This window comes from Natator depressus, chromosome 3 (assembly GCF_965152275.1).
Source record: "Natator depressus isolate rNatDep1 chromosome 3, rNatDep2.hap1, whole genome shotgun sequence".
Classification (NCBI taxonomy): domain Eukaryota; kingdom Metazoa; phylum Chordata; order Testudines; family Cheloniidae; genus Natator; species Natator depressus.
In genome coordinates, this window is record NC_134236.1 from 189,952,569 (window position 1) to 189,978,707 (window position 26,139).

Below are 26,139 nucleotides of genomic sequence, written 5' to 3' on the forward strand. Positions count from 1 at the left end.
TGCCCGGACACCCAGCTTTGATAGATCCATTTCTCAGTCAGCTCTTGACTTAGCTACCTTGAGTAGTTTAGTGTCTCTGCAAACTTTGCCACCTCACTGTTCACCCCTTTTTCAAGATCATTTATGAGTATGTTGAACAGCACAGCTCCCAGTACAGATCCTTAGGGGACCCCACTATTTACCTCTCCACTGTGAAAACTGATTTTATACCTATCCATTGTTTCCTATCTTATAATCAGTTATTGATCCATGAAAGGACCTTCCCTCGTATTCCATAACTGCTTAATTTGCTTATGAGCCTTTGGTGCGAGACCCTGTCAGACCCTTCTGAAAGTCCAAGTACACTGTATCAACTGGATCACCCTTGTCCACATGCTTGCTGATACCCTCAAAGATTTTTCATGGATTGGTGAGGCATGATTTCCCTTTACAAAAACCATGTTGATTCTTCCCCAACATATTGTGTTTATAGGTCAGATCATTCTGTTCTTTACTATAGTTTCAACCAATTTACCTGATACTGAAGTTAGGTTTACTGGACTGTAATTGTCAGGATCACCCCTGGAACCGCCTCCCCCCCCCCTTTTTTTTTTAAATCGGCATACATTAGCTATCCTCTAGTCATCTGGTGTAGAAGCGGATTTACGTAATAGGTTACAAATCACAGTTACGAGTTCTTTAATTTCATATTTGAGTTCCTTCAGAACTCTTGGGTGAATACCATCTGGTCCTGGTGACTTATTACAGTTTAATTTATCAATTTGTTCCTAAACCATCTGACACCTCAATCTGGGGGCAGTTCTTCAGATTTGTCACAGAAAAAGAATGGCTAGGTTGTAGGCACCTCCCTCACATCCTCTGCAGTGAAAACAGATACAAGTATTCATTTAGTTTTTCTGCAATGGCCTTGTCTTTCTTGAGTGATCCTTTAGCACCTTTATTGTCCAGAGGCCCCACTGACTCCTTGTCAGGCTTCCTGCTCCTGATGTACTTAATTTTTTGCTGTTCATTTCTGTGTCTTTTGCTAGATGTCTTTCAAATTCTCTTTTGGTCTGCCTAATTATACTTTTACACTTGACTTGCCAGAATTTATGCTCCTTTCTGTTTTACTCACTAGTACTGGACTTCCAATTTTTAAAGGATGTCTTGTCTCTAACCACTTTTACTTGGCTGTTTAGCCATAATTTGACAATTTTGATTGATTAATCTTCTTAATCGTTGTGATTAATTTTTTTAAAATCACTTGACAGCCCTACTTACATTTAATTACCAAGCAGTTCAGCTATGTTTACCTCTTGAACAGATAAAATGGTTACGAACTTTACATAACTGTTGTTCTTTGGGATGTGTTGCTCATGTCTATTCCATGTTAGGAGTGTGTGCGCCACGGGCACCGTTGCAGGATATTTTCCCCTCAGTGGTATCTGTCGGGCTGGCTCTAGCACCCTCTGGAGCCATGCACTCATGCACTGGCATAAGGGTGCCATCTGCCACTCACCCTTTCAGTTCCCTACTGCTGGTCAGCTCCAACAGAGGGGTATCAGAGTGGGTAGTGGGTTCAGGAGGTGGGCTTGGAGTTCATGGACATGCTACTGCAACACTGTTTTTCCGAACCGGTCATATCGAGCTTGTTGAGTGATGGCATAGTGGGATGCAAAGGTATGCACCGATGACCAAGTTGCTGCCCTACAGATGTCTTCGATTGGGACTTGTGCAAGGAATGCCACTGAAGAGGCTTGAGCTCTCGTGGAGTGAGCTGTTAGGATGGCTGGAGGCGTAACACTGGCCTGCTCGTCACAAGCCCAAATACATGCGGTTATCCAGGCTGACATCCTCTGGGGCTGATACCGGAAGCCCTTTCATCCTTTCTACTACTGCTACAAAGAGTTGCATGGATCTTCAAAAGGATGTAGTTCTCTCAATATAGAAGACAAGGGCATGTCTAACATCCAATGAGTGAAGCCGCTGATCCTCAGACTTCTTGTGAGGCTTCGGGAAGAAGACTGGCAGGAAAAATAGCCTGGATAGTATGAAATTGTGAAACCACCTTTGGTAGGAAAGCCAGGTGGGGGCACAGTTGGACCTTGTCCCTGAAGAACACTCTGTATGGTAGTTCTGATGTAAGGACCCTGATTTCAGAGACCCTTCTGGCTGAGGTCACCTTCCAAGAGAGAAGTAGTAGAAGGCACAAAACTAGTGGCTCGAATCAATTTGCGGACGTAAGGGTAGAGTCTCTCCAGTCCCTTGAGAAACCGGACAGTCATCTCACTGGAGAACACTGACCTGCCGTTCATTGGCAGGCAGAAGACTGAGACTGCTGCTAAGTGCACCTTGATAGATGCCAGGGCCAGACTTTGCTGCTTCAAATGGATTAAGTAGTCCAAGATAGACTGAAGGGAAGAATGAACCAGAGAGACCTCGTTGAGATGCCCACAGCAAGAAGTGCTTCCATGTGTCTGTGACGTTAAGTGTAATACTATCTCACTGAAAGGTGACACAGGGCCAGAAAGAGTTAATTAACTCAGACTGACATGACCCATGGCTGAACTTTAAAGACTTGTTAGGAAGATATGTAAATAATAGAGCTTTGAAATGCAAGCCTGCATTGTTAGGGATAGAAGAGTAGCTGTTTGCTCAGGTCTTGTGTTGTAAGCAAAAAAGTCGTGTCTATTACTATGGCTTTGATTCAAAGATCAAAAAAGGAGTATTAACATTTAGGAAGACACTTGAGTGAAACAGTATTATTGTCTATAGGTCTCTTTGAAGGTTGTGGTAACCTGTATCTGAACTGTTTAATGGATAAATTACCCTATGCTAATTGCCATGATGTTTGAGAGACGGAAAGTTAAGCCTATTGTTTTCTCAGTCCAAGAGGCTGCTGGAAATATATAAAAATCCTGGGACACAACCCTTCTTCATCTCAGATCTGCTTTGGGTTTCAAGAAGGGGAAACCTTAAGCCATAAGAATTGAGATCCCCAGTCACTGACTAGAGTCACCCTGAATAGAGACATTGAACTATAACCTATGGACTATTTCTAAAAATTTTTGGCAACTACACTCACCATCTCTGCTATGTATCTGGACCTCAAGAAATTGAACTCAAGTCTGTATGTATATCGATCTTTCAACTAACTCTCTTTCTTCTTTTTTAATAAATTTTAGTTTAGTTAATAAGAATTGGCTATAAGCGTGTATTTTGGGTAAGATCTAAGTTATCATTTGACCTGGGTCTGGGGGGTTTGGTCCTTTGAGATCAGAACCTTTTTTCTTTTACTGGGGTATTGGTTTTCATAACTGGTCATCCCCATAAGGAGCGGTGCTGGTGGCAATACTGGGAAACTGGAGCGTCTAAAGGAATTTCTTGTGCGACTTATGGTTAGCCAATGGGGTAAAACCAAAGTACTCTCTGGCTGGCTGGTTTGGCATGCCTTAATAATAAAAGGACACCCAGCTTTGAGCTGTAACTGCCCTGCTCTAAGCAATTTGTCCTGAATTGATACTCCCAGTTGTGTCCTACCAAAGACAGCATCGTTACAGTGTCCAGGTAGGTAGCCCCAGTGCAAAGCTTCCTACTACCTAGCAAGTCCTGTTGAACTTGCTCTGAACAGGCCTGCTCCTCTGGGTTCAGCCATGTAACATCCATGCAGTTAGGTTAAGGAATGCAAGGTTCGGGTGGAACAACCAGCCATGGTCTTGTGAGATCAGGTCTGGGTGGAGTGGAAGCGAAAGAGGAGATGCTACTGATAGGTCCAGCAGCATGCCGAACCACTGTTGACATGGCCACGCTGGAGCTATGAGAATAACTCTTGCCTTGTTACTCTTGATTCTCAGGAGGACTTTGTGAATCAGAGGGAACAGGGGAAAAGCATGGAGCAGAAGCCCTGTCCATGGGAGCAGAAAGGCATCAGAGAGGGGGCCTAGACTGCGCCCAGGCAGCAAGCAAAACTGATGGTACTTCCTGTTCTGCTTGGTCCCCTGGGGAGACTCCTGCCTCTGGAAGATGAACCTGGCGATCTCTGGGTGAAGAGACTACTCGCGGTGAAAAGAGAAGGATCTGCCGAGGCGATCTGCCAGTGCATTCCAGGCTCCCGAAAGGTCTGATGCCTCTAGGCGGATGGAATGCTTCACACAGAAGTCCCAGAGGCGGATGGCCTCCTGACACAGGGCAGAGGATCAAGCTCCTCCTTGTTTGTTGATATAGAACATGGCCATGGTCTGTCAGAACTTGCACCACCTTGCCTAAGATCTGGGGGAGGAATACCTGACAGGCTAAACGTACAGCCCTGAGTTCCCTGCTGCTTATGTGCAGGGCAAGTTCTTCCTGGGACCATAGGCCCCGAGTCCTTAGGTTGGGAAGCCTTACTTCCACAACCTCGGTCTGACGTGTCCAAAACTAGGGAACCAATGGCTATGGGGCTCGAGAGAGTACCCCCATCAACACTGATCTTGGATCTTTCCATCTGACCAGAGAGGCGAGGACCAGGGGTGGAACAGTGAGCACAAAGTCCAGGTAGTGTCTGTTCAGGGAGTAAACTGATACCAGCCACATCTGTAGAGACTTGAGAAGCAGCCTTCCATGCTGAACCATGTAAGTGCATGGAATGCCATGTGCCCCAGCAGCTTGAGGCAAACTCAGGCTGTTGTAATTGGGTGGACTATGACCTTGGATATCAAATCCAACTGTCTGGAATCAGGCCTCTGGAAGAAAGGCTCTGGTTTGGGTTCAGTGAAGCACTGCCCTAATAACCTCTATTCTCTGAACTGGAATAAAAGTTGACTTTTATTCATTTATCAAGAGGTCCAGTGTTCGGAAGGTGGCTTGGGCTATGCTGATGCTGTTCCACATGTGAGCCACTGACCGACCCTTGATAAGCCAGTCAACAATGTATGGGTAGACCTGGATGCCTCACCACCTGAAGAAGGCCACTACTAGTGTCATATACTTTGTGAAAACCCGTGGGGCTGTAGACAGGCCAAAGGGGAGAGCGATGAAGTGGTACTGGCATTGGTTCACAAGAAATCAAAGAAATCTTCTGTGGCCACAGAAAATAGAAATGAGAAAGTATGCGTCCTTTAAGTTGAGGATAGTGTACCAGTCCCTTGGATCCAGGGAGGGTATAATGAAGGAGAGGAGACCATGCAGAACCTCAATTTCTTGAGATGACTGTTGAGGTGATGTAGGTCGAAAACAGACCGGAGGCCCCCTTGGGATTAGAAAATATCAGGAGTAAAACCCCTTCCAAGTCTTCAGCTACTTCCTCCACAGCCCCCAGTTCCAGAAGAGACTACATCTCACGGGCAAGGAGTTGCTCGAGAGAAGGGTCTCTGAAGAGGGATGGGGGTGGATGAAAACTGAGGGTATAGCCAATTGTCACTGTGTTCAGCACCCAGTGGTCCAATGTTATGCAGGACTATGCTGGAGCAAAGTGGGACAGATGGTCCAAAATAATGGGGAGGCAGGATCTGAAGCAGGAACTGGTATAGTGCCCTCGGACACACCCTCAAAAGGCCTACTTAGGCCCACCGGAGCATCTATGAGACCCCACCTGGGAGGTTGAAGTAGACAGGAGAGGCTGACGCTGCTTGTAACTGCTCCCTTTCTTTTTACAGGGTTCCTGTCTCAGAGGTGGTGCCGAGAAACGAGGTGGTTGTTGGGGCCTGAAGAGCTTCCTGAAACAGATGGTGCGTAGAGGCCCAAGGACAGGAGCGTGGCCCTTGAGTCCTTCGGGCCATGAAGCCTCGTGTCCAATGCTCCAAGAACAGTAAGGAGCTTTCAAAAGGGAGGTCCTGGATAGACTGCTGGACCTCATAAGGAAGTCCTGAGGACTGGAGTCACGTGCAATGCTTCATAGTGACAGCTGAGGTCATTGTCCTGGCTGCTGTGTTGGCTGTGTCCAGAGCCACCTGGAGAGAGGTCCTGTCACATTCTTACCCTCCTCCAAGAGGACAGTGAATTCCTGCCTTGAATCTAGAGGCAGAGAGAGTTTTAAAATTTGGCCAGGGAGTCCCACGGATTGTAACTGTATCTCCCCAGCAAAGCTTGCTGGTTAGAGATACACAGTTGAAGGCTACCTGTTGAATAAGTCTCTCCCTCAAAACAGGTCCAGGTTTTTTGCGCCCTGCCTATCCCCTCTTGTTGGCTGCTGACACAACCAGGTAACCCAGAGTGGGGTGTGTGCGCAAGGATAGGTACTTGAACCCACATGCTGGCACATATTTCTTCTCTGACCTCTGAGGTTGGGGGGGGGGGAGGAGGGGGCGGCGCAGAGAAGGAGTTTGCCAGAGAGCCTTGACTGGACCCAGTAAAGCCTCGGTAATGGGTAAGACCACTTTGGAGGGAGCTGCCACAGCCAGAATGTCAATAAGGCTGTAGGATGTTTCCTTAAGCTTCTCAATTTCCATCCCCATGTCAGCTGCTATCCACTTCAAAAGGTCTTGATGGGCCTTGAAGTCATCCTGCAGGAGCAAGCTACTGGGCCCTGAAATGACCTTGTTTGAGGGGGGAGAAGGCGGCGGCTTCCTCAATAACATCCATGGGAGCCACATCTTGTTAGTATCGGGGTTGGTACTGGAGTCAGAGTCCAGTACCAAGTGAGAAGGGGTGGTAGCCCACCTCTTCAAGACCACAGAGTGCCATCGACGGGAGGGAGAATCCAGTACTGGGGGAAAACCCCAAGGGTTCCAGTTTGGCCACTGACCCGTTGGCCAGGTGCTGGTGGGGGGAATCTGCTGGGTACCAGTGGTGGTTCTTAGGTTTCCCCTTTGGGCTCTGATGAAGGGTCCTCCCTTGGTGATTACAGTGGAGTGGTACACCTCTCTGCCTCCATACGGTGCAGAGAGTCCCGGGACCAGTGGCAGACCGTAAGTCGTGACGACAGGATCAGGGTTGATTTGCCTTTAGAGGGTGCCGGGGGCCCGGTGCCCAGAAGGAGCTCAACGCTCCCTGCTCCCAGTCATCAAAGCCAGCAACTGTCTCATCGGAGTCGTGGGGGGACACGGGACCGGGAGTGATAGTAAATCCCTGACTGCTGCAAAGGCTTCTGGCGCTGCGGTGGTTTCTGGGTCTCAGCGGAGGGTCCCGCACCAGACTCGGTGCTCTGGGCGGAGTTGACGGTGCCACCAAGGGACTGAGGGTGGAGTGGCAGTCCAGCGCGGGTTGCACTGCGTGGTCTTCCCCATTCTTGTCCTTTTTCTGCACTGGTGAGTGCCCCTCTGTCGGTGCACTGTTTTTTGTCCTTCTTCCTTGGCACCAGAGATGGTGAACAAAGCACTCCTCTGGCACCGTACCGAAGCCAAAATGCTCACTGCAGAATGGTAGCAACTTGGCTCTGAAGCTGGTCTGAGCGGCTTCCATTAGGATAGCCTTCAGTCTTTTTTCTCTGTCATTTTTGGTGCAGGGTCTAAAGTCCTGACAAATCTGGCACTTGTCTCTTACATGAGTTCTCCTAAGCACTTCAAGCAGATGCAGTGCGGGTCGCTTACAGGCATATGTTTGCTAAAGGAGGCACAAGCTTTGAAGCTCGGGGATTGGGGCATACCCAGCCTCTGAGGCGAAGGGAGTCCCTCGACGATAAGCACTAACACTAACTACAAAATCTGTGTACACAAAAAACTATGTTTAAACAACAAACTAAAAATTAGAATCCAGAAGCCATTGGAAAGAAGCCTTGCCGAAGCAAGCAGGGTCGTTCCAGCAACAGTAAGAAGGAACTGAGTGAACGTGTGGCTGGCAGCACCCCTTACACTGGTACATGAGCATATGTGGCTCCAGAGGGTACTAGAGCCAGCCCAACAGATACCACTGAGGGAAAAATCTCCAGCAATAAGGCACACAGTGTGCACCCTCCCCACCCCCCATATGGAATGGACATGAGCAAACACTTGAACAAGAACCTATGCTCCACTTAGGACTAAATCAAGAATAGTCTCTCCTCTTGTAGGTTCCAGGACAAGCTGCTCCAAGAAGCAATCATTAACCATGTCTAGAAATTTTACCTCTGCATCCCATCCTGGAGTGACATACACCCAGTCAGTCAATATGGGTATAGTTGAAATCCCCCACTATTATTGGCTTTTGTTTTTACAGCCTCTAATCTCCCCGAGCATCTCACTATTACCATCATCATCCCGGCAGGTGGTCGGTAGTATATTCCTACTGCTATACTATCATCAAACACCAAATCTTTTTTTTCTAATATAAAGACCAACCACAAAACTAAAATCCAGAAGACAATTCTGTACTGAAACAATGCACATCAATATATCAGAAACTGAAAACTTAAAAGTAATCTAAATTCACTTATTGATAGACTGACTGAACCAGAGTGCAGCATGTTCTTACAGAGAGGCCATCCTTTAAGGTCAATCAGCTGGAAAAAAAAGTCACACTGCTTTTATATAGTTTAAATAAACACAAACACTTCCAAGGGTATCATACAGGATAATCTCCAGGGCGATTCCTGGTTTCAGCTGAAGAAATGCATCCTTCTGAATGACTTAGTGAATGAAGTGAGCTGTAGCTCACGTAAGCTTATGCTCAAATAAATTTGTTAGTCTCTAAGGTGCCACAAGTCCTCCTTTTCTTTTTGCGGATACAGACTAACATGGCTGCTACTCTGAAACCTTAGTTTAGACATGTAACTACCATACCTGAGGCTATAAATTTAACGCACAGGTAAAATATTATGTAACGTACACACTCAAGATGCACTGATTTAGTGAATTTACTACACAACAGCCTGCAGCGTTTTCTGAAGTCCTTATGAACGCTTCCATCAAATGCATTAACTTTTTTTTTTTTTTTTTTTTTTAAAAACACAAGCTAGATGAACTTGCAAGGTCAAGTCAATGAGGGCAGGACAAAAACAATGGCGGTTTAGATAATCTCAACTATGCATTTTCATGTTTTCTGATGTTTTTGTTTTGTTTGTCTTAACCTGATCTTCAACTCTTGAATATAACAGTAGCCTGAAAAGACACTCTTCAAGTAACCAATAGATACTTACAATCTTAACTTCAGTTTAAAAAGTATTTTGCTTGTGAACCTTTAAGATTTATTCAAAAGTTGTTAGTTACATCTTTAAAAATAAACTTACAGTATAACATTCTGCTGCAAAAAGATAGCTAGCTTTCTGTAATGAATGTGTATTGGCAAATATAAGCTAAGCTTCCTCTATTAAATTGATTTTGCTAAATAAAAGGCAGTCAAAATTTAAATCAGGAAAGTTTATTTTGTATTAAGTTCAAAAAGTTACCTGTTTCAACTGCATCATGGTCAGCGTAAAGAGGGTTACAAACTGTTCCTCGTACTGGCTTACACTGACACCTGCAATCTCTGTGAGGCACTTCAAAGAGACGTTTCGAAACATGGGAACATTTAAAAACTATAAGAAAGATTTCAGAAAGAAGATTATAGATAGTACAAAAAAGCAAATTACATATTAAGCATTTTATTTCAGCTAACCAAAGCTTCCATCTTATTTGCTAGTAGACATCAATAAAAAAACAAAAAACAAAACAAAACCCCTGATTACCTTGTATATTAATGTGCTGATTAACTTGGTCTCAAAAATGTATCCCAGTGGAATCCAGTTAAGGAATCGTAGCAAAGTTTCCAAAGTTGCATGAACAAGAGGAGCGTTTTGCGAATTTTCCTGTAATGGAACAATACATAAACTAGTTTACTCTCTTCCTACGAAATTCCACTCTATTTTAAAAAGTTATTGAAATTAAACTTACCATCACAAACTGACACAGTTGAAATATCTGAGAGAATTCGTTGCACATACTAAAAAAATTAAAATAGTAAGATGTTAAACATTCAGCATCGCCACATTTAGTGAACTACACTACACATTTCAATAATGGTGCTTTTGCAGTAAGAGAGAAAAGTTTCTGTGAAAATTATACAAATAACTCTCCACATGCAAATTTTGGTTTGCAATCACAGGCACAGAACACGAAACACCATTCCTGCTCACAATTAAGAGGGCAGAACTACAATACCTATGAATGTACAAGCTGATAAAGCAGAAGTGTACACAGCTGCTAAATGAGTCTGATAAGTTTTAACAGTATCACTAAGAAAAAGGGAATCATCAAAATAGTCAAATCTCAAATTTAAAAAGCTACTATGGTAGCTAGCCAAAAACCTTCAATGAGAGCGATTCTCGAGCAGCAACTGAAAATGTGATGTACATTAGGAGTATGTGAAATATTACAGAATATTTTACTTGCCTGTCTTTCAAATGCTTGGCTTTCACTTGAGTTATCTGCCCACTAGAGAAGTCAAAAACTTCTTCACTTAACAGTTTAAGGATCACCATATTGTTCTGGCAAAGACTCTCACTTGTCCGGCTTGCCCCTACGATATCACTTATGAATGTTGGCCAGTGTTTGGGCCATTCCTGTTTCAGTATCTGAAAGTCATAGAACATCCATGTGGTTGGTACAGCTTTCTTTCTAAACATTCCATATGTAAAACCAGTTCTTCTTGTTAGATTTGTTAAGTGTATAATTTTCTTAATGCAAGATTAAAAATGCACTAGGAGCTAGCGTTTACCTGAACGAGAATCATATTCAGTTTTCCAATATACACTTTTTCTTTCTAGAGTAGAGAAAAAGAGAGTTAAGTTATCAGTAATGCTTCCCTCCCTTTCCATTTCCCCTAAAGAGAATTCACTTACTTCTACACATGTTGGATCAGATGAGGTCTTGATAATTAAGCCGACAACATACTTTTTTATTCCTACAAAGAGAGTTAAAAATTAATTTTCAACCTGATCTGCTACTATGGATAAATCACCTACACATGGAAAACCTGAATCCAGAAGCATTAAACAATCTCTCAGCAGCGTGCACATGTACAACCTCAAGCTAGTTTTAATTACACATGCACATCAACTGGAGGATACAACCCAAAAACATCTCCAAAGAATATCAAAGAACCAAAAACATCTCCAAAGAATATCAGTTAGTGTCTTCCAATCATACGCATATTTTAGTTGCATGAACTGCATCAGATGGAATTCTTGCTGTTAAAACAAAGGAAGCTGCAGAATGACTAAGGATTAAAATGTTAAATTTTCATATTTTAAAATTTAAATAGACTGCGTGCTCTAATCCAAATGAATCTATGTGCTTTATTGCCCATAGAAGTTCTGCCAGGTTTCTCGGGCTTCACAAATATGGAGGCTGCTGCAAAATCTGAAAGAAAAGATACCCCCGGTACCACCTGTGGAAAACTTTTCCCCAGGAACTGAGTCTCACGCTAACCATTCAAAAATGTCAAATATAGCCAACGGAAGAAAAGTTCTGTGTAGCTCGAAAGCTTGCCTCTTTCACCAGCAGAAATTGGTCCAATAAAGGATATTTCCTCACCCACCCTGTGTATCTAATATTCTCGGACCAACACGGCTACAATATTGTGAACTTAAGCAATTGGCAGCTAAGGCAATGCTGCAAGAGAGTTCACCGAGTACAGTATATTCCCATCCCCTATCACTTTTAGGGGTTGTCTACACATTGGAAATCTTAACAAAAAACAAAACAAAAACACACATGCGTTTAGCTAGATTGGTGTTAAAATGGTGGGAAATATATAATGCAGACAAGTCTCCTACAGCCAGACCTGTTTTAACCACCACTTTAAACATTTTTCAGTTGGTTTAACAAAAATGGTGGTAAAAACAGGCCCAGCCTTCTCTACATTATGTTTCTGACCATTTTTAAAATCATTTCAACTCATCTAGTGGGAATGTTTTTGTAAATATCCCTCTGTACAGGCACGGACACAGAGATATTATTCTGTTTAATCTTACCCATTTTAAATCATTTGGAAAAACGTAATACATTTTAAAAAGTTTCAGTCATATTTTTTACAACATCAGATGCCATGTGTGAGCCTATCAAAATTATGCTTCCCTACAGTCTCATTAACTTTTTCCATCATCATCATGACACGAGTCACTAACACATCAGTTCACATCCACACAGATTGGGCCTGGACTGATATATATTTGTAATAGTTTTACAAGGTTGCCACAGATTGAACTCACTTTGCTTTTTTGATTTTAAAGCAAATATAGTACTTATTCATTAACAGTCCCACTTCTATTTGACTTTGACACAGCAATTAGAGAATCTGTCACATACTAGACAACCGAAAAACTTTTCTAGAAATATTTTTTTCTGTTGAATAATAGTTTAAATACACTATTTTCAGAAACAAGATATTATAGCCACTTAACGCCATGTACCATTTGGATCCATTGCCTGCTGTGAAGTGATCTGAGCAGTGGTTCCCATACTGGGAGTCATAAGGAGTTGAAAATCTATGCAAAAGCTGATGGGCCTGCTCAGGTTTGGCCTATGTGGCGCTCAAAGTCATGTACATGTCATGCACAGTGTGTACCACTTTGTTAACCAGGCTCAGGGTGAGGCACAAATACTCCTTGTGGTTGTATTGGTGAGATCCTCTGGCAGTGGGAACCTGTGCAAGGGCCAATGTGTCTGTCCAGTGCCTGAACACACGGGTGCTGCGCCACCACTGCCAGGAATGGAAAGCTAGGCGAAGACCACCAGCAGTGTGGTGTAGTGGGGATGATGTGTGGGCACTTGGCACCTTCTACCCCAGCAGCCACTGATACCTGGGGCTGTACAAGTGCATCCACGGCTGGGACAAACTTAGCAGCTGCCCGCAGCAGGAATAAATATCCTCCATCCACTTCGGTGCTCCCTACACATGGTATTGGTACCTCTCCACAAACCTGGCTGATACCAAGCAACTATCTCCTCACCTCCACCAGACCTTCTTTCCATCCCAACTCCAGTCAGCCCCCTTCATACCCATCCCCCCTCCTCCCACCCCAACAAGTCCCTTCCTGTGCTCTCCTAGACACACACAACTCCTCTTTCAGCCAACCCCATCCAAGTATCTCCCTCTCGGGACACAAGGAAGCACTCCCCCTCTTCCAGCCCAGGGGTCGCGTTAACAGAGCTAAGCCCAAAGGGGGACATGGCATGAAAAAGTTTGTGAGCCACTGGATTAGAGGCTCTCAACCTTTCCAGACTACCATATCCCTTTCAGGAGTGACTCGTCTTGCACACCCCCGAGTTTCACCTCATTTAAAAACTACTTGCTTACAAAATCAGATATAAAAATACAAAAGCATCACCAAACTCTATTACTGAAAAACTGCTTACTTCCTCATTTTCTCTGAATGAAACTTTAGTTTGTCCTGACTTTGCTACTGCTTTTCATGTAACCTGTTGTAAAAACTAGGCAAATATCTAAATGAGCTGATGTACCCCCAGGAGTACATGCACCCTGGTTGAGAACCACTGCTGTAGACAACAAGGGACCAGGAACTAAAAGCTCTTTGCATATAAATGGTCACATGACCAACATAAGTGACTGTTTATAGATTTCACCTAGTTACTGAGAAGTAACATATTCTTTACCCCAGGGGTGGGAACCTTTTTTCTGTCACAGGCCATTGACCCACAGGAAAAAAAAAAAAAAAAACACACACAATCACAGGCCCACTCACCCATTCAGGGGGGCATGGAGGCTTGGGGCTCCTCCCCACAGCGAGGTAAACTGGCACTCGCAGATCCAGCCCCGGGGGGGGGGGGGGGGGCGGCCAAGGGGCAAATGAAATTAACCAACGGGATAGATTCGGCCCGTGGGCCATAGGTTCCCCACCACTGCCTTAACCCATTAAGGAGCCTAAACTACCTAGTTCCCATTGCTTTTTGGGGGCTGAGATTATGCATTTCTACTATAACTATATATTACTTACAGGGAGTATTATGCAATACTACTCCAGATTCTTTTAACGGACCAAGTCATAGATCATATTTCTAAATAGGATTAAAAAATATTTTAACTTTAACCCTTTGATAAAGTTTACAATAATGTTTCATTTTGAGAGCAACTCAACAGAACTGTTGTCACAGGATAAGTTTAAACAAGTTTAAACAGTGAGTCAAGCACATGAATAACTTGTTTCATAAACTGCATTCTCCATGACTTCTTCTGTTTAATATCTATTAACAAAGCTTCTTAATACTCTGGAAGTACACTGAAAGCTTCATAGAAGTTTATTTTGCGGTCTTCCCCCATATTGTAGAAAAGAATGGAGTGTTCATAAACCACAAATGAACAAGAGCAGAATGTCTCTTTTTCAACCAAGACACCAGTTAGAGCCATCTTAGAAGATTACAGGACTGACTGTAACGATACACCTACATAGCAATTAGGCCAGCCGCAGGTGTTTGAGTCAGTCAACTCTGGCTCAGGGGGACTGTAAAATTGCTATGCAAGACATTCGAGCTCGAGCTGGAGCCCAAGATCTGAGACCCTCCAAGAGGGGAGGATTCCAGAACCCAAGTTCCAACCTGAGCCCGAACACCCACACAGAATTTTTAGCCTTGCAGCAAGAGTTAGCAGACGCAGGACAGCTACAGGTCTTTTATTCCAGTGTAGACATATCCTAAAGATCTTTCAGAAGGTACTCCGCTGTGGAGAAGCAAGTCCGTACTGGGAAGTTGGAAGCCATTCTGGAAGGAAAGAGTTTCAGGGGAGACCCTGGCTAAACAATGGGTTGAATGAACAGCTGGACAACAGCGGCGGATACAATACCTAAGTTTAATAAATACTGTAATAAATTTAACTAAACTGAGAAATGGGAAATGCCTCCCACACTTTGGCATGTTTGCTGCTTTTTAAAAAACAAACACATTTTAGGTTGTAATCCCTTGTCTGTATCTGAACAGCTCCATGTTCAACAGGGCCTCAGTCCTGACTAAACTATAACGTCTGTTCCTATCCTCTATTACATGACAATGTGCACCCTTAACTGGATTATACAAGTGCATGCAGATCCTCAGATAGGAGGAAGGTACTACATAAGTGACAAGTATGTCACAAAACTATCATGTGAACTTAAGACCTTTATGCATAATACTGAATTTTAAACAGATATATAGCAGTGAAATCCCATCTATCTAAAAGCAAGTTTAATATTTTTATAGTCAAAGTACTGTTAAAAATAAACTAACCATCTGTGAGACAGACAAATACCCCCCACTTTATACAGAAAGGGAAACAAAAGCAAAACTGAAGTGAATGGCCAAAGAAATTAATCATCATAATTAGGACTAGAATTCAAGACTTCTGGACTCCCAATCCCATACTCATACCTCCAAGATCACAGATCGAGATCCATGACTCTTGTGATAATTGGTCAAGGTACATGAACAAGTTTTGAAATACTGTCTTCTTACTCTTTAGAAAGCTATAATACTTTCCCCACTATCTTAAATTACTTTTAACACCTTAGAGTTGAGATTGGTTTGCAAATGAAAAAAGGTTGAAAACCATTAGACTAGATAATCACAATGATCCCTTCTGGCTTTGGAAATTATGAATAATAAATAAGAGTGGCATTTAGTACAACATCTTATTTTCTTGTTCTCATAAAAAGTAGGGAAAAAAGAGATCTTTTTTTTCCTTCCTGTCTATGTCCTCTCCCTGAAAATCTTATGCAGACACTTATTCCCCCAACTAAAGTATATCAGTATGTGCCTTCTCCTCATCAATGAAGTAAGCCAACTAGGGCTGTCAAACAATTAAAAAAATTGATCGCGATTAACTGCATTGTTAAACAATAGAATACCATTTAAATATTTTTGGATGTTTTCTACATTTTCAAATATATTGATTTCAATTACAACACAGAACAAAGTGTACAGTGCTCACATTATGTTTAGATTACAAGTGTTTGCACTGTAAAAAAATAGTATTTTTTAATTCACCTAATACAAGTACTGTAGTGCAATCTCTATCATGAAAGTTGCTTACAAATGTAGAATTATGTACAAAAAAAAACTGCTTTCAAAAATAAAACAATGTAAAATTTTAGAGCCTGCAAGTCCACTCAGTCCTACTTCTTGTTCAGCCAATCACTCAGACAAGCAAGTTTGTTTACATTTGCAGGAGATAATACTTCTTGTTTACAGTGACATCTGAAAGTGAGAACAGGTGTTCTCATAGCACTGTTGCAGCCAGCCAGTGTCACAAGGTATTTACGTGCCAGATGCGCTAAAGATTCATATGTCCCTTCGTGCTTCAACCACCATTCCACGGGACATGCATCCATTGTGATGATGGGTTCTGCTCAATAACAATCTAAAGCAGACTGATGCATGATCATTATCTGAGTTAGATGCCACCAGCAAAAGTTTGATTTTGGGTTCTGTAGTTTCTGCATCAGAGTGTTGCTCTTTTAAAACTTCTGAAAGCATGCTCCACACCTCATCCCTCTCAGATTTTGGAAGGCTTGGGTTGAGTGCTATAGCTATCTTTAGAAACCTCACATTGGTACCTTCTTTGCATTTTGTGAAATCTGCAGTGAAAGTGTTCTTAAAATGAACAACATGTGCTGGGTCATCATCCAAGACAGCTATAACATGAAATATATGGCAGAATGTGGGTAAAACAGAGCAGGGGACATTAAACTCCTTGGGGGACAATTGTGTCACAAATTTAATTAACACCTTTTTTTAACAAGTGTCATCAGCATGGAAGCATGTCCTCTGCAATGATGGCCAAAGCATGAAAGGGCATACGAATGTTTAGCATATCTGGCACATAAATACTTTGCAATGTTGGCTACAAAAATGCCATGCAAATGCCTGCTCTCACTTTCTGGTGACACTGTAAGTAAGAAGAGGGCAGCATTAGCTCCTGAAAATGTAAACAAACTTGTTTGTCTTAGCGATTGGCTGAACAAGAAGTCGGACTGAGTGGACTTATAGGCTCTGAAGTTTTGTAGTGTTTTGTTTTAGAGTGCAGTTATGTAGCAAAACAAAAAATAAAACCTACATTTGTAAGTTGCACTTTCACAACAAAGATTGCACTACAGTGCTTGTACGAGGTGAACTGAAAAATACTCTCTCTTTTGTTTATCATTCACAATTCAAATATTTGTAATAAAAATACACACTGATTATAATTACAAAACAGAATACAATACGAAAACAGAAAAATATCCAAAATATTTAATAAATTTCTATTAGTATTCTGTTTAGCAGTGCAATTAAAACTGTGATTAATTGGAGTTAATCGCAATTAAATAGACAGCCCTAATGCCAACCTAATTCCATAACCCACTAGAGCCGTAAAATGGAGGGGCGGGAGGGAGAAGAGTCCCTCATCACACCCCAGGAATAAGCTGCTTCTACAGTTCCCTGCCTTTGCTAGTACTAAACTAAGCCCCTTGCTCTGAGCCAATGCGTTATACTGTCACTGAACATGTTCACTGTTAAATGATGCTAGAGAAAAATGCTCACATTTCATAACAGACTGATTAAACAAGTGTCCACACTAACTCAGTGAAAGATAAGCTACCTTCAACACAAAAGTAGAATTTCATTTCACATTACGAAGTCAATTATCTCTCTATTATTGGACCATAAGCACAAAAAAACAAGGTATCTTTCTGGGCAAGCTTTCCATATTTTGTGGCAGAAAACCAACCTAGTTCTCAAGTTCCCATTATCATGGGACACTCCCTATATGTGTGCTCTCATTAGTTTAGAGTAATGTAATAGTGGACTACAAAATTCCTAATACTATAGCCCAATACAAAAACCACTTATAAAAATTTTTAAAATTTAAATAAGCATCAGAAGACTGCATAAGCAATCACTAGTGAACATGTAGTATTCTTTCCTTGATTTTATTAATTCAAGTGCTTACATTCAAGACTGTGTGCCATTTACTGCTCATATACTCAAAAGGCACTAGAGGGGATTGACTGCCCCAAGTTCAATGTATGGACTGAACCAACACATCCTTCTTCCCACTCTACCCCTCAGAGGCCTTAATATATTTTCTTCCAGAGCTTGCAAAGTCAGCGTGTACACTGGGAATTGACAAAAGCAATGCACTCTCACAGGGGCTGAGCACCCTAACAGCAAGTCTAGCTCATCCCTATTGTGACCCGTATCTTGACACCTCAATATGGCAGAGACCAAGTTGCCAACAGTACACTGGTGCAGACACTTGGTCTTTATACTTTTTTTTTTTTTTAAATCTGAACATCTTCCCAAGAGTTCTGTATTCCAAGAATCCAGGTTTGTCCAGACAGCTTTAATTTGACAGGCATTTAAAAACATTAAATTTGTAAAGTAGTTTAGACCACTGACTTTATCTTTGTTCCTGATCTGGAATCAAATCATGAAGGATACAGTTAAAATCTGCACAAAAATGACCAACACACTGATCAATTTTAAAAACTAAACTACAATACTTGAGAAAACCAAACGCAACTGTGCCCAACTTCAAAGACGTTCAGCTTTCCAATGGTACATGGCACTGGTTTATCTCCCCACAGACTTATCTCCCCAAATCTTTAAGTCAGGTCATTCCAATAACATTTTTTCTTCCATTCACACTTCAATCCAGACCTGATTTTAACAGCCATGATACTGAGAAGTACTGTAGCTACCAGTAGAAACCAATGTTTTTTCCATCTGAAAATAGCGGGCAACCCCAGCTTTCAAGATTATAAGTCATTACGTCTTTAACTACGTTTCAGTAAAAATTACTGCGAAAATCCAGCCAGAAGATGGTAAGTGTTGTGAAAATAAGATTGTAATTAAAATTACCTGATTCATAGAATCATAGAATATAAGGGTTGGAAGGGACCACAGGAGGTCATCTAGTCCAACCCCCTGCTCAAAGCAGGACCAATCCCCAACTAAATCATCCCAGCCAGGGCTTTGTCAAGCCTGACCTTAGAAACTTCTAAGGAAGGAGATTCCACCACCTCCCTAGGTAACGCATTCCAGTGTTTCACCACCCTCCTAGTGAAAGTTTTTCCTAATATCCAACCTAAACCTCCCCCTCTGCAACTTGAGACCATTACTCCTTGTTCTGTCATCTGCTACCACTGAGAACAGTCTAGATCCATCCTCTTTGGAACCCCCTTTCAGGTAGTTGAAAGCAGCTATCAAATCCCCCCTCATTCTTCTCTTCCGCAGACTAAACAATCCCAGTTCCCTCAGCCTCTCCTCATAAGTCATGTGCTCCAGCCCCCTAATCATTTTTGTTGCCCTCCACTGGACTCTTTCCAATTTATCCACATCCTTCTTGTAGTGTGGGGCCCAAAACTGGACACAGTACTCCAGATGAGGCCTCACCAATGTCGAATAGAGGGGAACGATCACGTCCCGCGATCTGCTGGCAATGCCCCTACTTATACATCCCAAAATGCCATTGGCCTTCTTGGCAACAACGGCACACTGTTGACTCATATCCAGCTTCTCGTTCCGAAGTATTGGGTGTCATATTGCTTATTTTGTTACTGAAGGGTAAACTCCTAAAAAGTCAGTCTTAAATCTGGCCCTGTATTTTACTTCTATCCACTAGAGAGTATCTTGCCCTTCAACTGGATGATTGGGTCAAACTGAGCAGGCCTCAGTATGTTCAGCTTGCTGGGCAATTAGATAGCCAGATGAAGGTTGGAAAAGTGCAGTTCCCTGCTATCAGGTCCCAGCCATTAGTTTAGAAGGCAAAAGAGATGAACACACAGCAGAGCTGAAATACCCACTCAGCAGGCTCTACCTCTCCTCCATCTGACGCTGCTTAAGCCAAAAAGATGGAGCCACAGAGCTGTACCACAACTCCGCATATCCGGCCACTCTCCCGTTCCCGGAACAGTTCCCAGGATGTAGGGCAGAAAACAGAGGAAAAAACAGAAGTAGATTGTTTAGTTTTAGAACTAGGGTTGTATTTTAGTTTCTTTTAGCCACTAGTCCAACTATGATCATTATTATAGGAGTAGCTGAAAGCAAGTAAAATACAATCCCAGCCCTAATATTGGACTGACAGTCCCAATCTGCCAGAAGACAAATGAAATTAAAGAGTATAATGCAGACAAGTGTGATTTTCAATAGAGTGATTTTCATCTACTGTTACAAGTAACATCTAAGACAGTTTGGTCTAAACGGCAATCTACACCCTCTCTCCCCCCCATACCTCTCACACAACTGGTTTTATCTGGCCTGTGCACTCATTAATCCAATGCATGTTTAAGTAATTTACTCATGAAAATGTGTTATATTTGGTCAACCAGTTCACTCCTGCACCAGATATCCCGAGCTTTTACCACATCTTGAGATGTTGGGACTGTTGCCACCTACTGCTTTACCCCTGCCTCTCTCCACTAGGGGCCACAAGCAGTGCTGAGTTAGTAACTACTCTATCCTCAGCATCAACTGCTGACCCCCCAGCTTTCCCTCACCTTCCAGCTCCAATTGTAGGAAGTCTGAATAAGCATCAAACATCCCAATCAGCTGCCAACTGTTTTGCAAGTGAACACAGAGTGGGTGAAGAAGAGCAACTATGGTAAGCACTGTATAGAGAAGTGGGGCAAGAGGAGAGGAACAGAGAGCTTATTTTACTTGGGGACCCTATCTGATATTGTGGGCATCTTAGTTCTTATCCAACAATCTTTCCCACAACAATCCTATTCATAATTTCAACTGCCTTATTCTCTGCCTTCTGCGTTTGTCTTCTTGAATCAAATAAGCATGTTTACAGCCAACTTCTTCCCCCCAATTTAAAATAAATCTACATAGGAAATTATGCCTTGCCAATGGTTCCATCCTCTACCATCTGAACATCTATTAAACGTGTTCATTTGACTAAACTTCATATATAGCCTGTACCAATTCTCTATTCTCAGTGACCCATTTTGCTTATGTCTTACACACAGCAAGAAGTTTTGTTGTGGGGTTTTTTTTTTTTTTTTTTAGAAAAAAGCAAATATAAAATTAAATAAGTATAGTACCCAAACCTACTATTAAAATTTACTAGATTTCAAGTTGAAGATGTCCCTTTAGAGCCCTGAAAATTTCTCTAAAGTTCTACAGAGATTAGTGTTTTTATCTTGGCTTTGACGCCACTTCCTGAGAGATGGTGTGACTTCCCTCTAGTGATGTCACAAACAAACTCCACTTCCACATCTATTGTTGGACCGAGAATCTTAAAAATGGACAAAAATATCATATGGGATGGGAAACAATGATTTTTTTCATTAGTCTTCGTCAGATAGTACTCTTCATCAAGAATAGGTCCTCTTTAAAACCTGGAAACTGCAGTGCTTAGCAGAAGAGAAGCAGCAGCACAAGTTCAAGTGGCATCACAAAACTTCACTGTGAAAAATCACAGCAGAAATTATACTTTTAAGTCTCCTGGAACTTCAGAAATGTTTTACAAAAACCACTACCAGTAACAAAAGAGTATAAGAAGTTTAGAACGATTACAACCATTGTCAAGAGTTTTTTTTTACATAGCTAACACTACCAGGAAATTAGTTTAAGGTCCAAATTTCCTGACTTGCCTGAGCTAGAAACATCTTGATGGACCAACTATTCCTTCTCACTGACAAAGGACAACATCTGATCAGTTATAATAACCACTGCAATTTTTAAAGTCATAGAATATCAGGGTTGGAAGGGACCTCAGGAGGTCATCTCGTCCAATTCCCTGCTCAAAGCAGGACCAATCCCCAATTTTTGCCCCAGAACCCTAAATGGCCCCCTCAAGGATTGAACTCACAAACCTGGGTTTAACAGGTCAATGCTCAAACCACTGAGCTATCCCTCCCCCCCAACTTGTGCTGTAGACCAGTGGTTCTCAATCTGAGGTCCAGGGCTCCCTGCAGGGCCATGAGACGGTTTTAGGGGGTCCGTCAAGCAGGGCCATGAGACAGTTTTAGGGGGTCTGTCAAGCAGGGCCAGCATCAGACTCTTTGGGGTCCAGGGCAGAAAGCCAAAGCCCCACTGTACGGGGCTGAAGCCTGAGGCCCTGAGTGCCACCATCTGGGGCTGAAGCCTGAGCAGCTTAGCTTCACGGGGCTCCCTGTGGCCTAGGGCCCCAAGCAATTGCCCTGTTTGCTACCCACTGATGCCGACCCTGGCTTTTATATGCAGAAAATCAGTTGTTGTGACACAGGTGGACGGTGGAGGTTTTATAGCATGCCGGGAGGGGATCTCAGAAAGAAAGAGGTTGAGAACCCCTGCTGTAGACTAGTGAGAGAAAGGAGAATAGATCCAAGAATCAAGACTGAGTCATGAGTTCAAAATTTCTTTAAGGGCAAAAAAGCAATGTTATTTTGAATAAAATTGCCAAAACAACTTACACATCTTTTTTTTTAAACTACCTAAGGAGCTCTATAATGGTCAGCAGACACATCTGTGGCCTGATCATCCGAGTGCTGATCACTCTCTACAACATCATTACAATTAATGGAAGCTGTAGGTGCTCAGCATCTCTGCTAATCAGCCCCGTAACGAATAGAAAACTTGTCCTGCTAGGCTCACAAATGTTACAGTATGGATCCCTCATCTACTAAATCCAAAAGACAAACTAATTATATTTGAAATTGAAAGTTATTTAGATGTCAGCAAACATAGTTAACTATCAAATTCAAAATCATCATACAAAATATAGTGTATTTTCCTACCTTCACACTGGTTCCTTGGAAGAATTTTCCATCTTGTTTTTATCACGTTTTCCAAAATTTGAAGTCCATAATACTGAAAATTGGAGAAGAGCATTATGTGAGTATGTTATTGTAGGACTAACAATAACTTTTAGGATTCTCATTCAAGCAAACATTCACACTTAACATCTAAGATTTCAAAAATATTAAACTAACAAATTTAGTTAAAAATAAAGTCTATTCACCCATTTACTGAGTTGTTCATGCATTTTTCTTGTTTTTATTGTTTGCTACTCTAAATAAGTCCTGCTGTTTGATCATGCTCACACCAGGAGGAGAAATAAAAAAAAGCCATTTGGCAGCCAAAGGGGCTATCTGTAGAAGAGAAAGTAGCAGCCAGATATGAATTCACAACATAAATGACTGCTCATATGTTCAAGTATTAAAACCACCAGGCTCCTAAAAAATTAGCAGCTTGGATGGTTTCCTCTACTATCCCTCTGAGATGAAAGATCTTGGCTTAGCATTATATGTATTGTTACTGGCACTTTATAAAGAAAGTGGTTCCCAAACTTCACTGGTGTGTTACTTAAGGAACAGCAAGACAACCCACAGGTTTACTTAATTTCAATCCCCACCCCTACGGCAGCTATTTCTACAATTTAAAGATGATCTTTTTTGCTCAGTCAAAAGTAATTAAAATTTTAACATGCACTCTGAAATCCTTTTACCTTTCAGGTATTGCTTCCTGAGCTCTGACCCAAAAATTTGGGAAGAGTTTATTGGGGCAGGGGGAGGCCACTTCATTCAATCCATTTTGTCCCTACTGCCTACTCACCATAAGTAGTAAAGAGAATTCTCGCATGACCAGCAACTTAATAGGTCACGCACTTTAAAAGTGAACAGACAGAAAGGAAAAAAGGGAAAAGGAATTTTGTGTTTCTTTAGTCAGTGGTTGCTTAGGGAGGAAGACAGTACCAATGCCTGAAAGGTAAACTTATTCATGTCTATTTAGTAGTATGACTAGAGTTTGGCTGAGAATAAGAGTTCATCTTTAAAATGGTTAGTTATACAAAGTAGAATTCATTAGCATTTCAACCACAGGGATCATGTAAACAGCACACTTTAACAGCACAATGTAGACTGTCCCAAACTACATTGTACTCAAAAACATTAACGTTTTTGCTGTTCTCATCTTAACAGTGTTTACTTCTATATGCCTTCCTGCTCGCTACCAATTTTTGCCTGTTTCACTCAAAAATTCCACATTGCAGAATATTCCTTAGACTTCAAAAATATTGTACATAGTTATTCTGCAATTACAGAAACCAAATGCCAATTTTTTTTCCATAATCAGTAGTAAATGTTTATCTTCTGGGTTTTGTTTTTAAATTTATACAACTAACACTAGCTGAAGTGAAGCCAAGGAAACATTTGTATAGGAGAATATGATTCACAAGCATACATTTTCTTTAAAACAGCATGCTCTACTTTATAGCAAGCAACCTCAGCAACTAAAATAGATTTATAGGTATAGCCTCTGTTTCTGTTACATGTAAATAGAAGCTAACAAAACAAAAAAACGTATAAAAGCTGGTGATAAAATTCAACCTAAACTCAGTGGTTGAACACTGATATCAGGCAGTATTAACATTCCCAAAGCAGCTCTGAACCACTTTAAAGTTCCCAAATTGTATGGCTGCAGTCACATTAATAATACACTTAAAGCTAATGGCTAACCAAAACTGTATCTTTACTTCCTTAACAACTCCCGAGAGCTGTATTTTCAACAAATCAAATCAACTTGCTTTGAAAGGGGGATGGAAACTTTTTGTTAGAGCCCCCCCCCCGCACACACACACAAAAAAAGTGACCTGAGACTTCCAGACAAACTTAATTCACAACTTTTTAATGATACAGGCAAATGTCTAACCATTATCCTGTTTTTCATTTATTTCCTTTTCTAGATTCCTTGTCTCTTTTACCCTTTCTGTCCACTAATTTTTTATGCATTTACTTCTCCCAGTTTATGTGTAAGAAAGAAACAAAGCGAACTTCAACTTTGCTGTACCACTTGCACATGAACTGAAACAGAGAAGGCAAATGCCTCAACATCATTACTGTGTCCAATCCACCCTCCTGGCATACCATGCTAGAAGACTATGTAAGCCACATCGTGGAATAGATGCTGATGGGTCCCAGTCCCTATCCTGGATGATATAGTCTTTTTAAGCCTTGTTTTATTTTATAGTCAGTCATTTCTGGCACTGTGTTTCAAGTACCTGCCCTGCTCCAATAGGTGGAATTCTTTTCAGCCCAGAATTGCAAATACTGTCTAATTCTAAACATCTTGGATTTGATTCCAGTAATGTATAGATGTCTATAATCTATAAAAAGTACAAGCACATTTATGTAGCACTCAAAATTCAGGTAATGTTTTTCTAGTAGTTCTTTAGTCTCTGGTTTTATCTTATGCTAAATATCAGAAGCATTGCACAAATCGACTGCTGAGTTATGAAGGTGAGGGACAGAACAGCAAAGACTAAATGAAAAAATGCATGAAATGATCCCTATGGCAGAAATTTCTATGGTACCCTTATTAATTACTTATTCTATGCATTGAATCCCCTTTCCCTCCCACCTCCCAAGAAACAAAAACAATTGATGAACAGAATTCAGTTAAAGGGAATCAAAAGGGTAGACCTTGTGGAGGCCTGCCGTCAAAGCCTAGCTGTGTCAGTTGCACAGGAAGACACCCCTTTTCTTCCTATTACAAGCAATCAACATAATGGAACATTATGATTAATATCAGATAGTGTTAACAGCTTTAAAGATAAAATATGATTGCATAAAAGCCAAATGTCATAGTGCATAAATTTAGCACCAAATCATTTGCAATTTATGTAAATTGAAGAATTCTTTACCTGTTGCTTTCTTTCTGTTCCTCTAATCATCTCATTTTTCACAAGACAAATTTGAGTTTTTAAAAATACTGTTGATAAATCAACTTAAACATTAGTAATGTCTGTCAGTATAAAAAGCAAAGTTTACCAGGCAAGCAAACAGGCAAACACTGTTACTTAAAGGTTAGCACTTTGAGGAAGTTCTTAAACTGTTTTCCCCTAAAATTTACAGAATAAATTTTAAAAAGTTAGGACTGTTTCATGAATACTATCTGAATTCAGAAACATACCTGAACATGGCTATTTTCTGTTCGAACACAAAGTATATTAAAGTAACGTGTATCAAGCAGAAAACCATGCATAAAAATTACTTTAAAATTAAAGAGAAGTGTGAGTCAAACTTAAGACAGTCAAAACACATTTTGATCAACTCTTCTGTTCAAATTGCTTAGAAGTCTCAGAGTAAAACATGTAGAATTGCAAATAAAAACTGAGTTCTGTCCCCTTAATCAGTCACTATAATGGTGGCAGGTTTAAAAAGTTGTACAACTTAGTGTGCTCTGCAAGCCAATACAGATTATAGCCAACACTACAAAGTGTTTGGGGTGCCTTGCTTGTATTGATTAGACTGCCCCAAATAATCCCAATCTGATCACTGTGTGTTCTGCTCTACCTTCAAAATACTTAGGAACAAATTCTGCCCTCAGTTATGTGCAC

The 26,139-nt window shown here is 41.5% G+C and overlaps 1 protein-coding gene across 4 annotated transcripts in view; it reads right to left on the reverse strand.

Moving 5' to 3' along the window:
- XPO1 (exportin 1) overlaps positions 1-26,139 on the reverse strand; it is a 78,256-nt gene that overhangs the window by 39,337 nt on the left and 12,780 nt on the right. For 3 of the 4 annotated variants that reach the window (XM_074949526.1, XM_074949525.1, XM_074949527.1), the window contains 7 exons: positions 22,541-22,613; positions 10,688-10,749; positions 10,564-10,608; positions 10,239-10,420; positions 9,741-9,789; positions 9,536-9,655; positions 9,257-9,385 (listed from right to left, as the gene is read on the reverse strand). In XM_074949526.1, the coding sequence (XP_074805627.1) occupies positions 9,257-9,385; positions 9,536-9,655; positions 9,741-9,789; positions 10,239-10,420; positions 10,564-10,608; positions 10,688-10,749; positions 22,541-22,613 (660 nt within the window). Of the gene's footprint in view, positions 1-9,256; positions 9,386-9,535; positions 9,656-9,740; positions 9,790-10,238; positions 10,421-10,563; positions 10,609-10,687; positions 10,750-22,540; positions 22,614-25,222; positions 25,242-26,139 lie in introns of those variants that run through there. The other variant, XM_074949528.1, reaches the window with a different exon arrangement.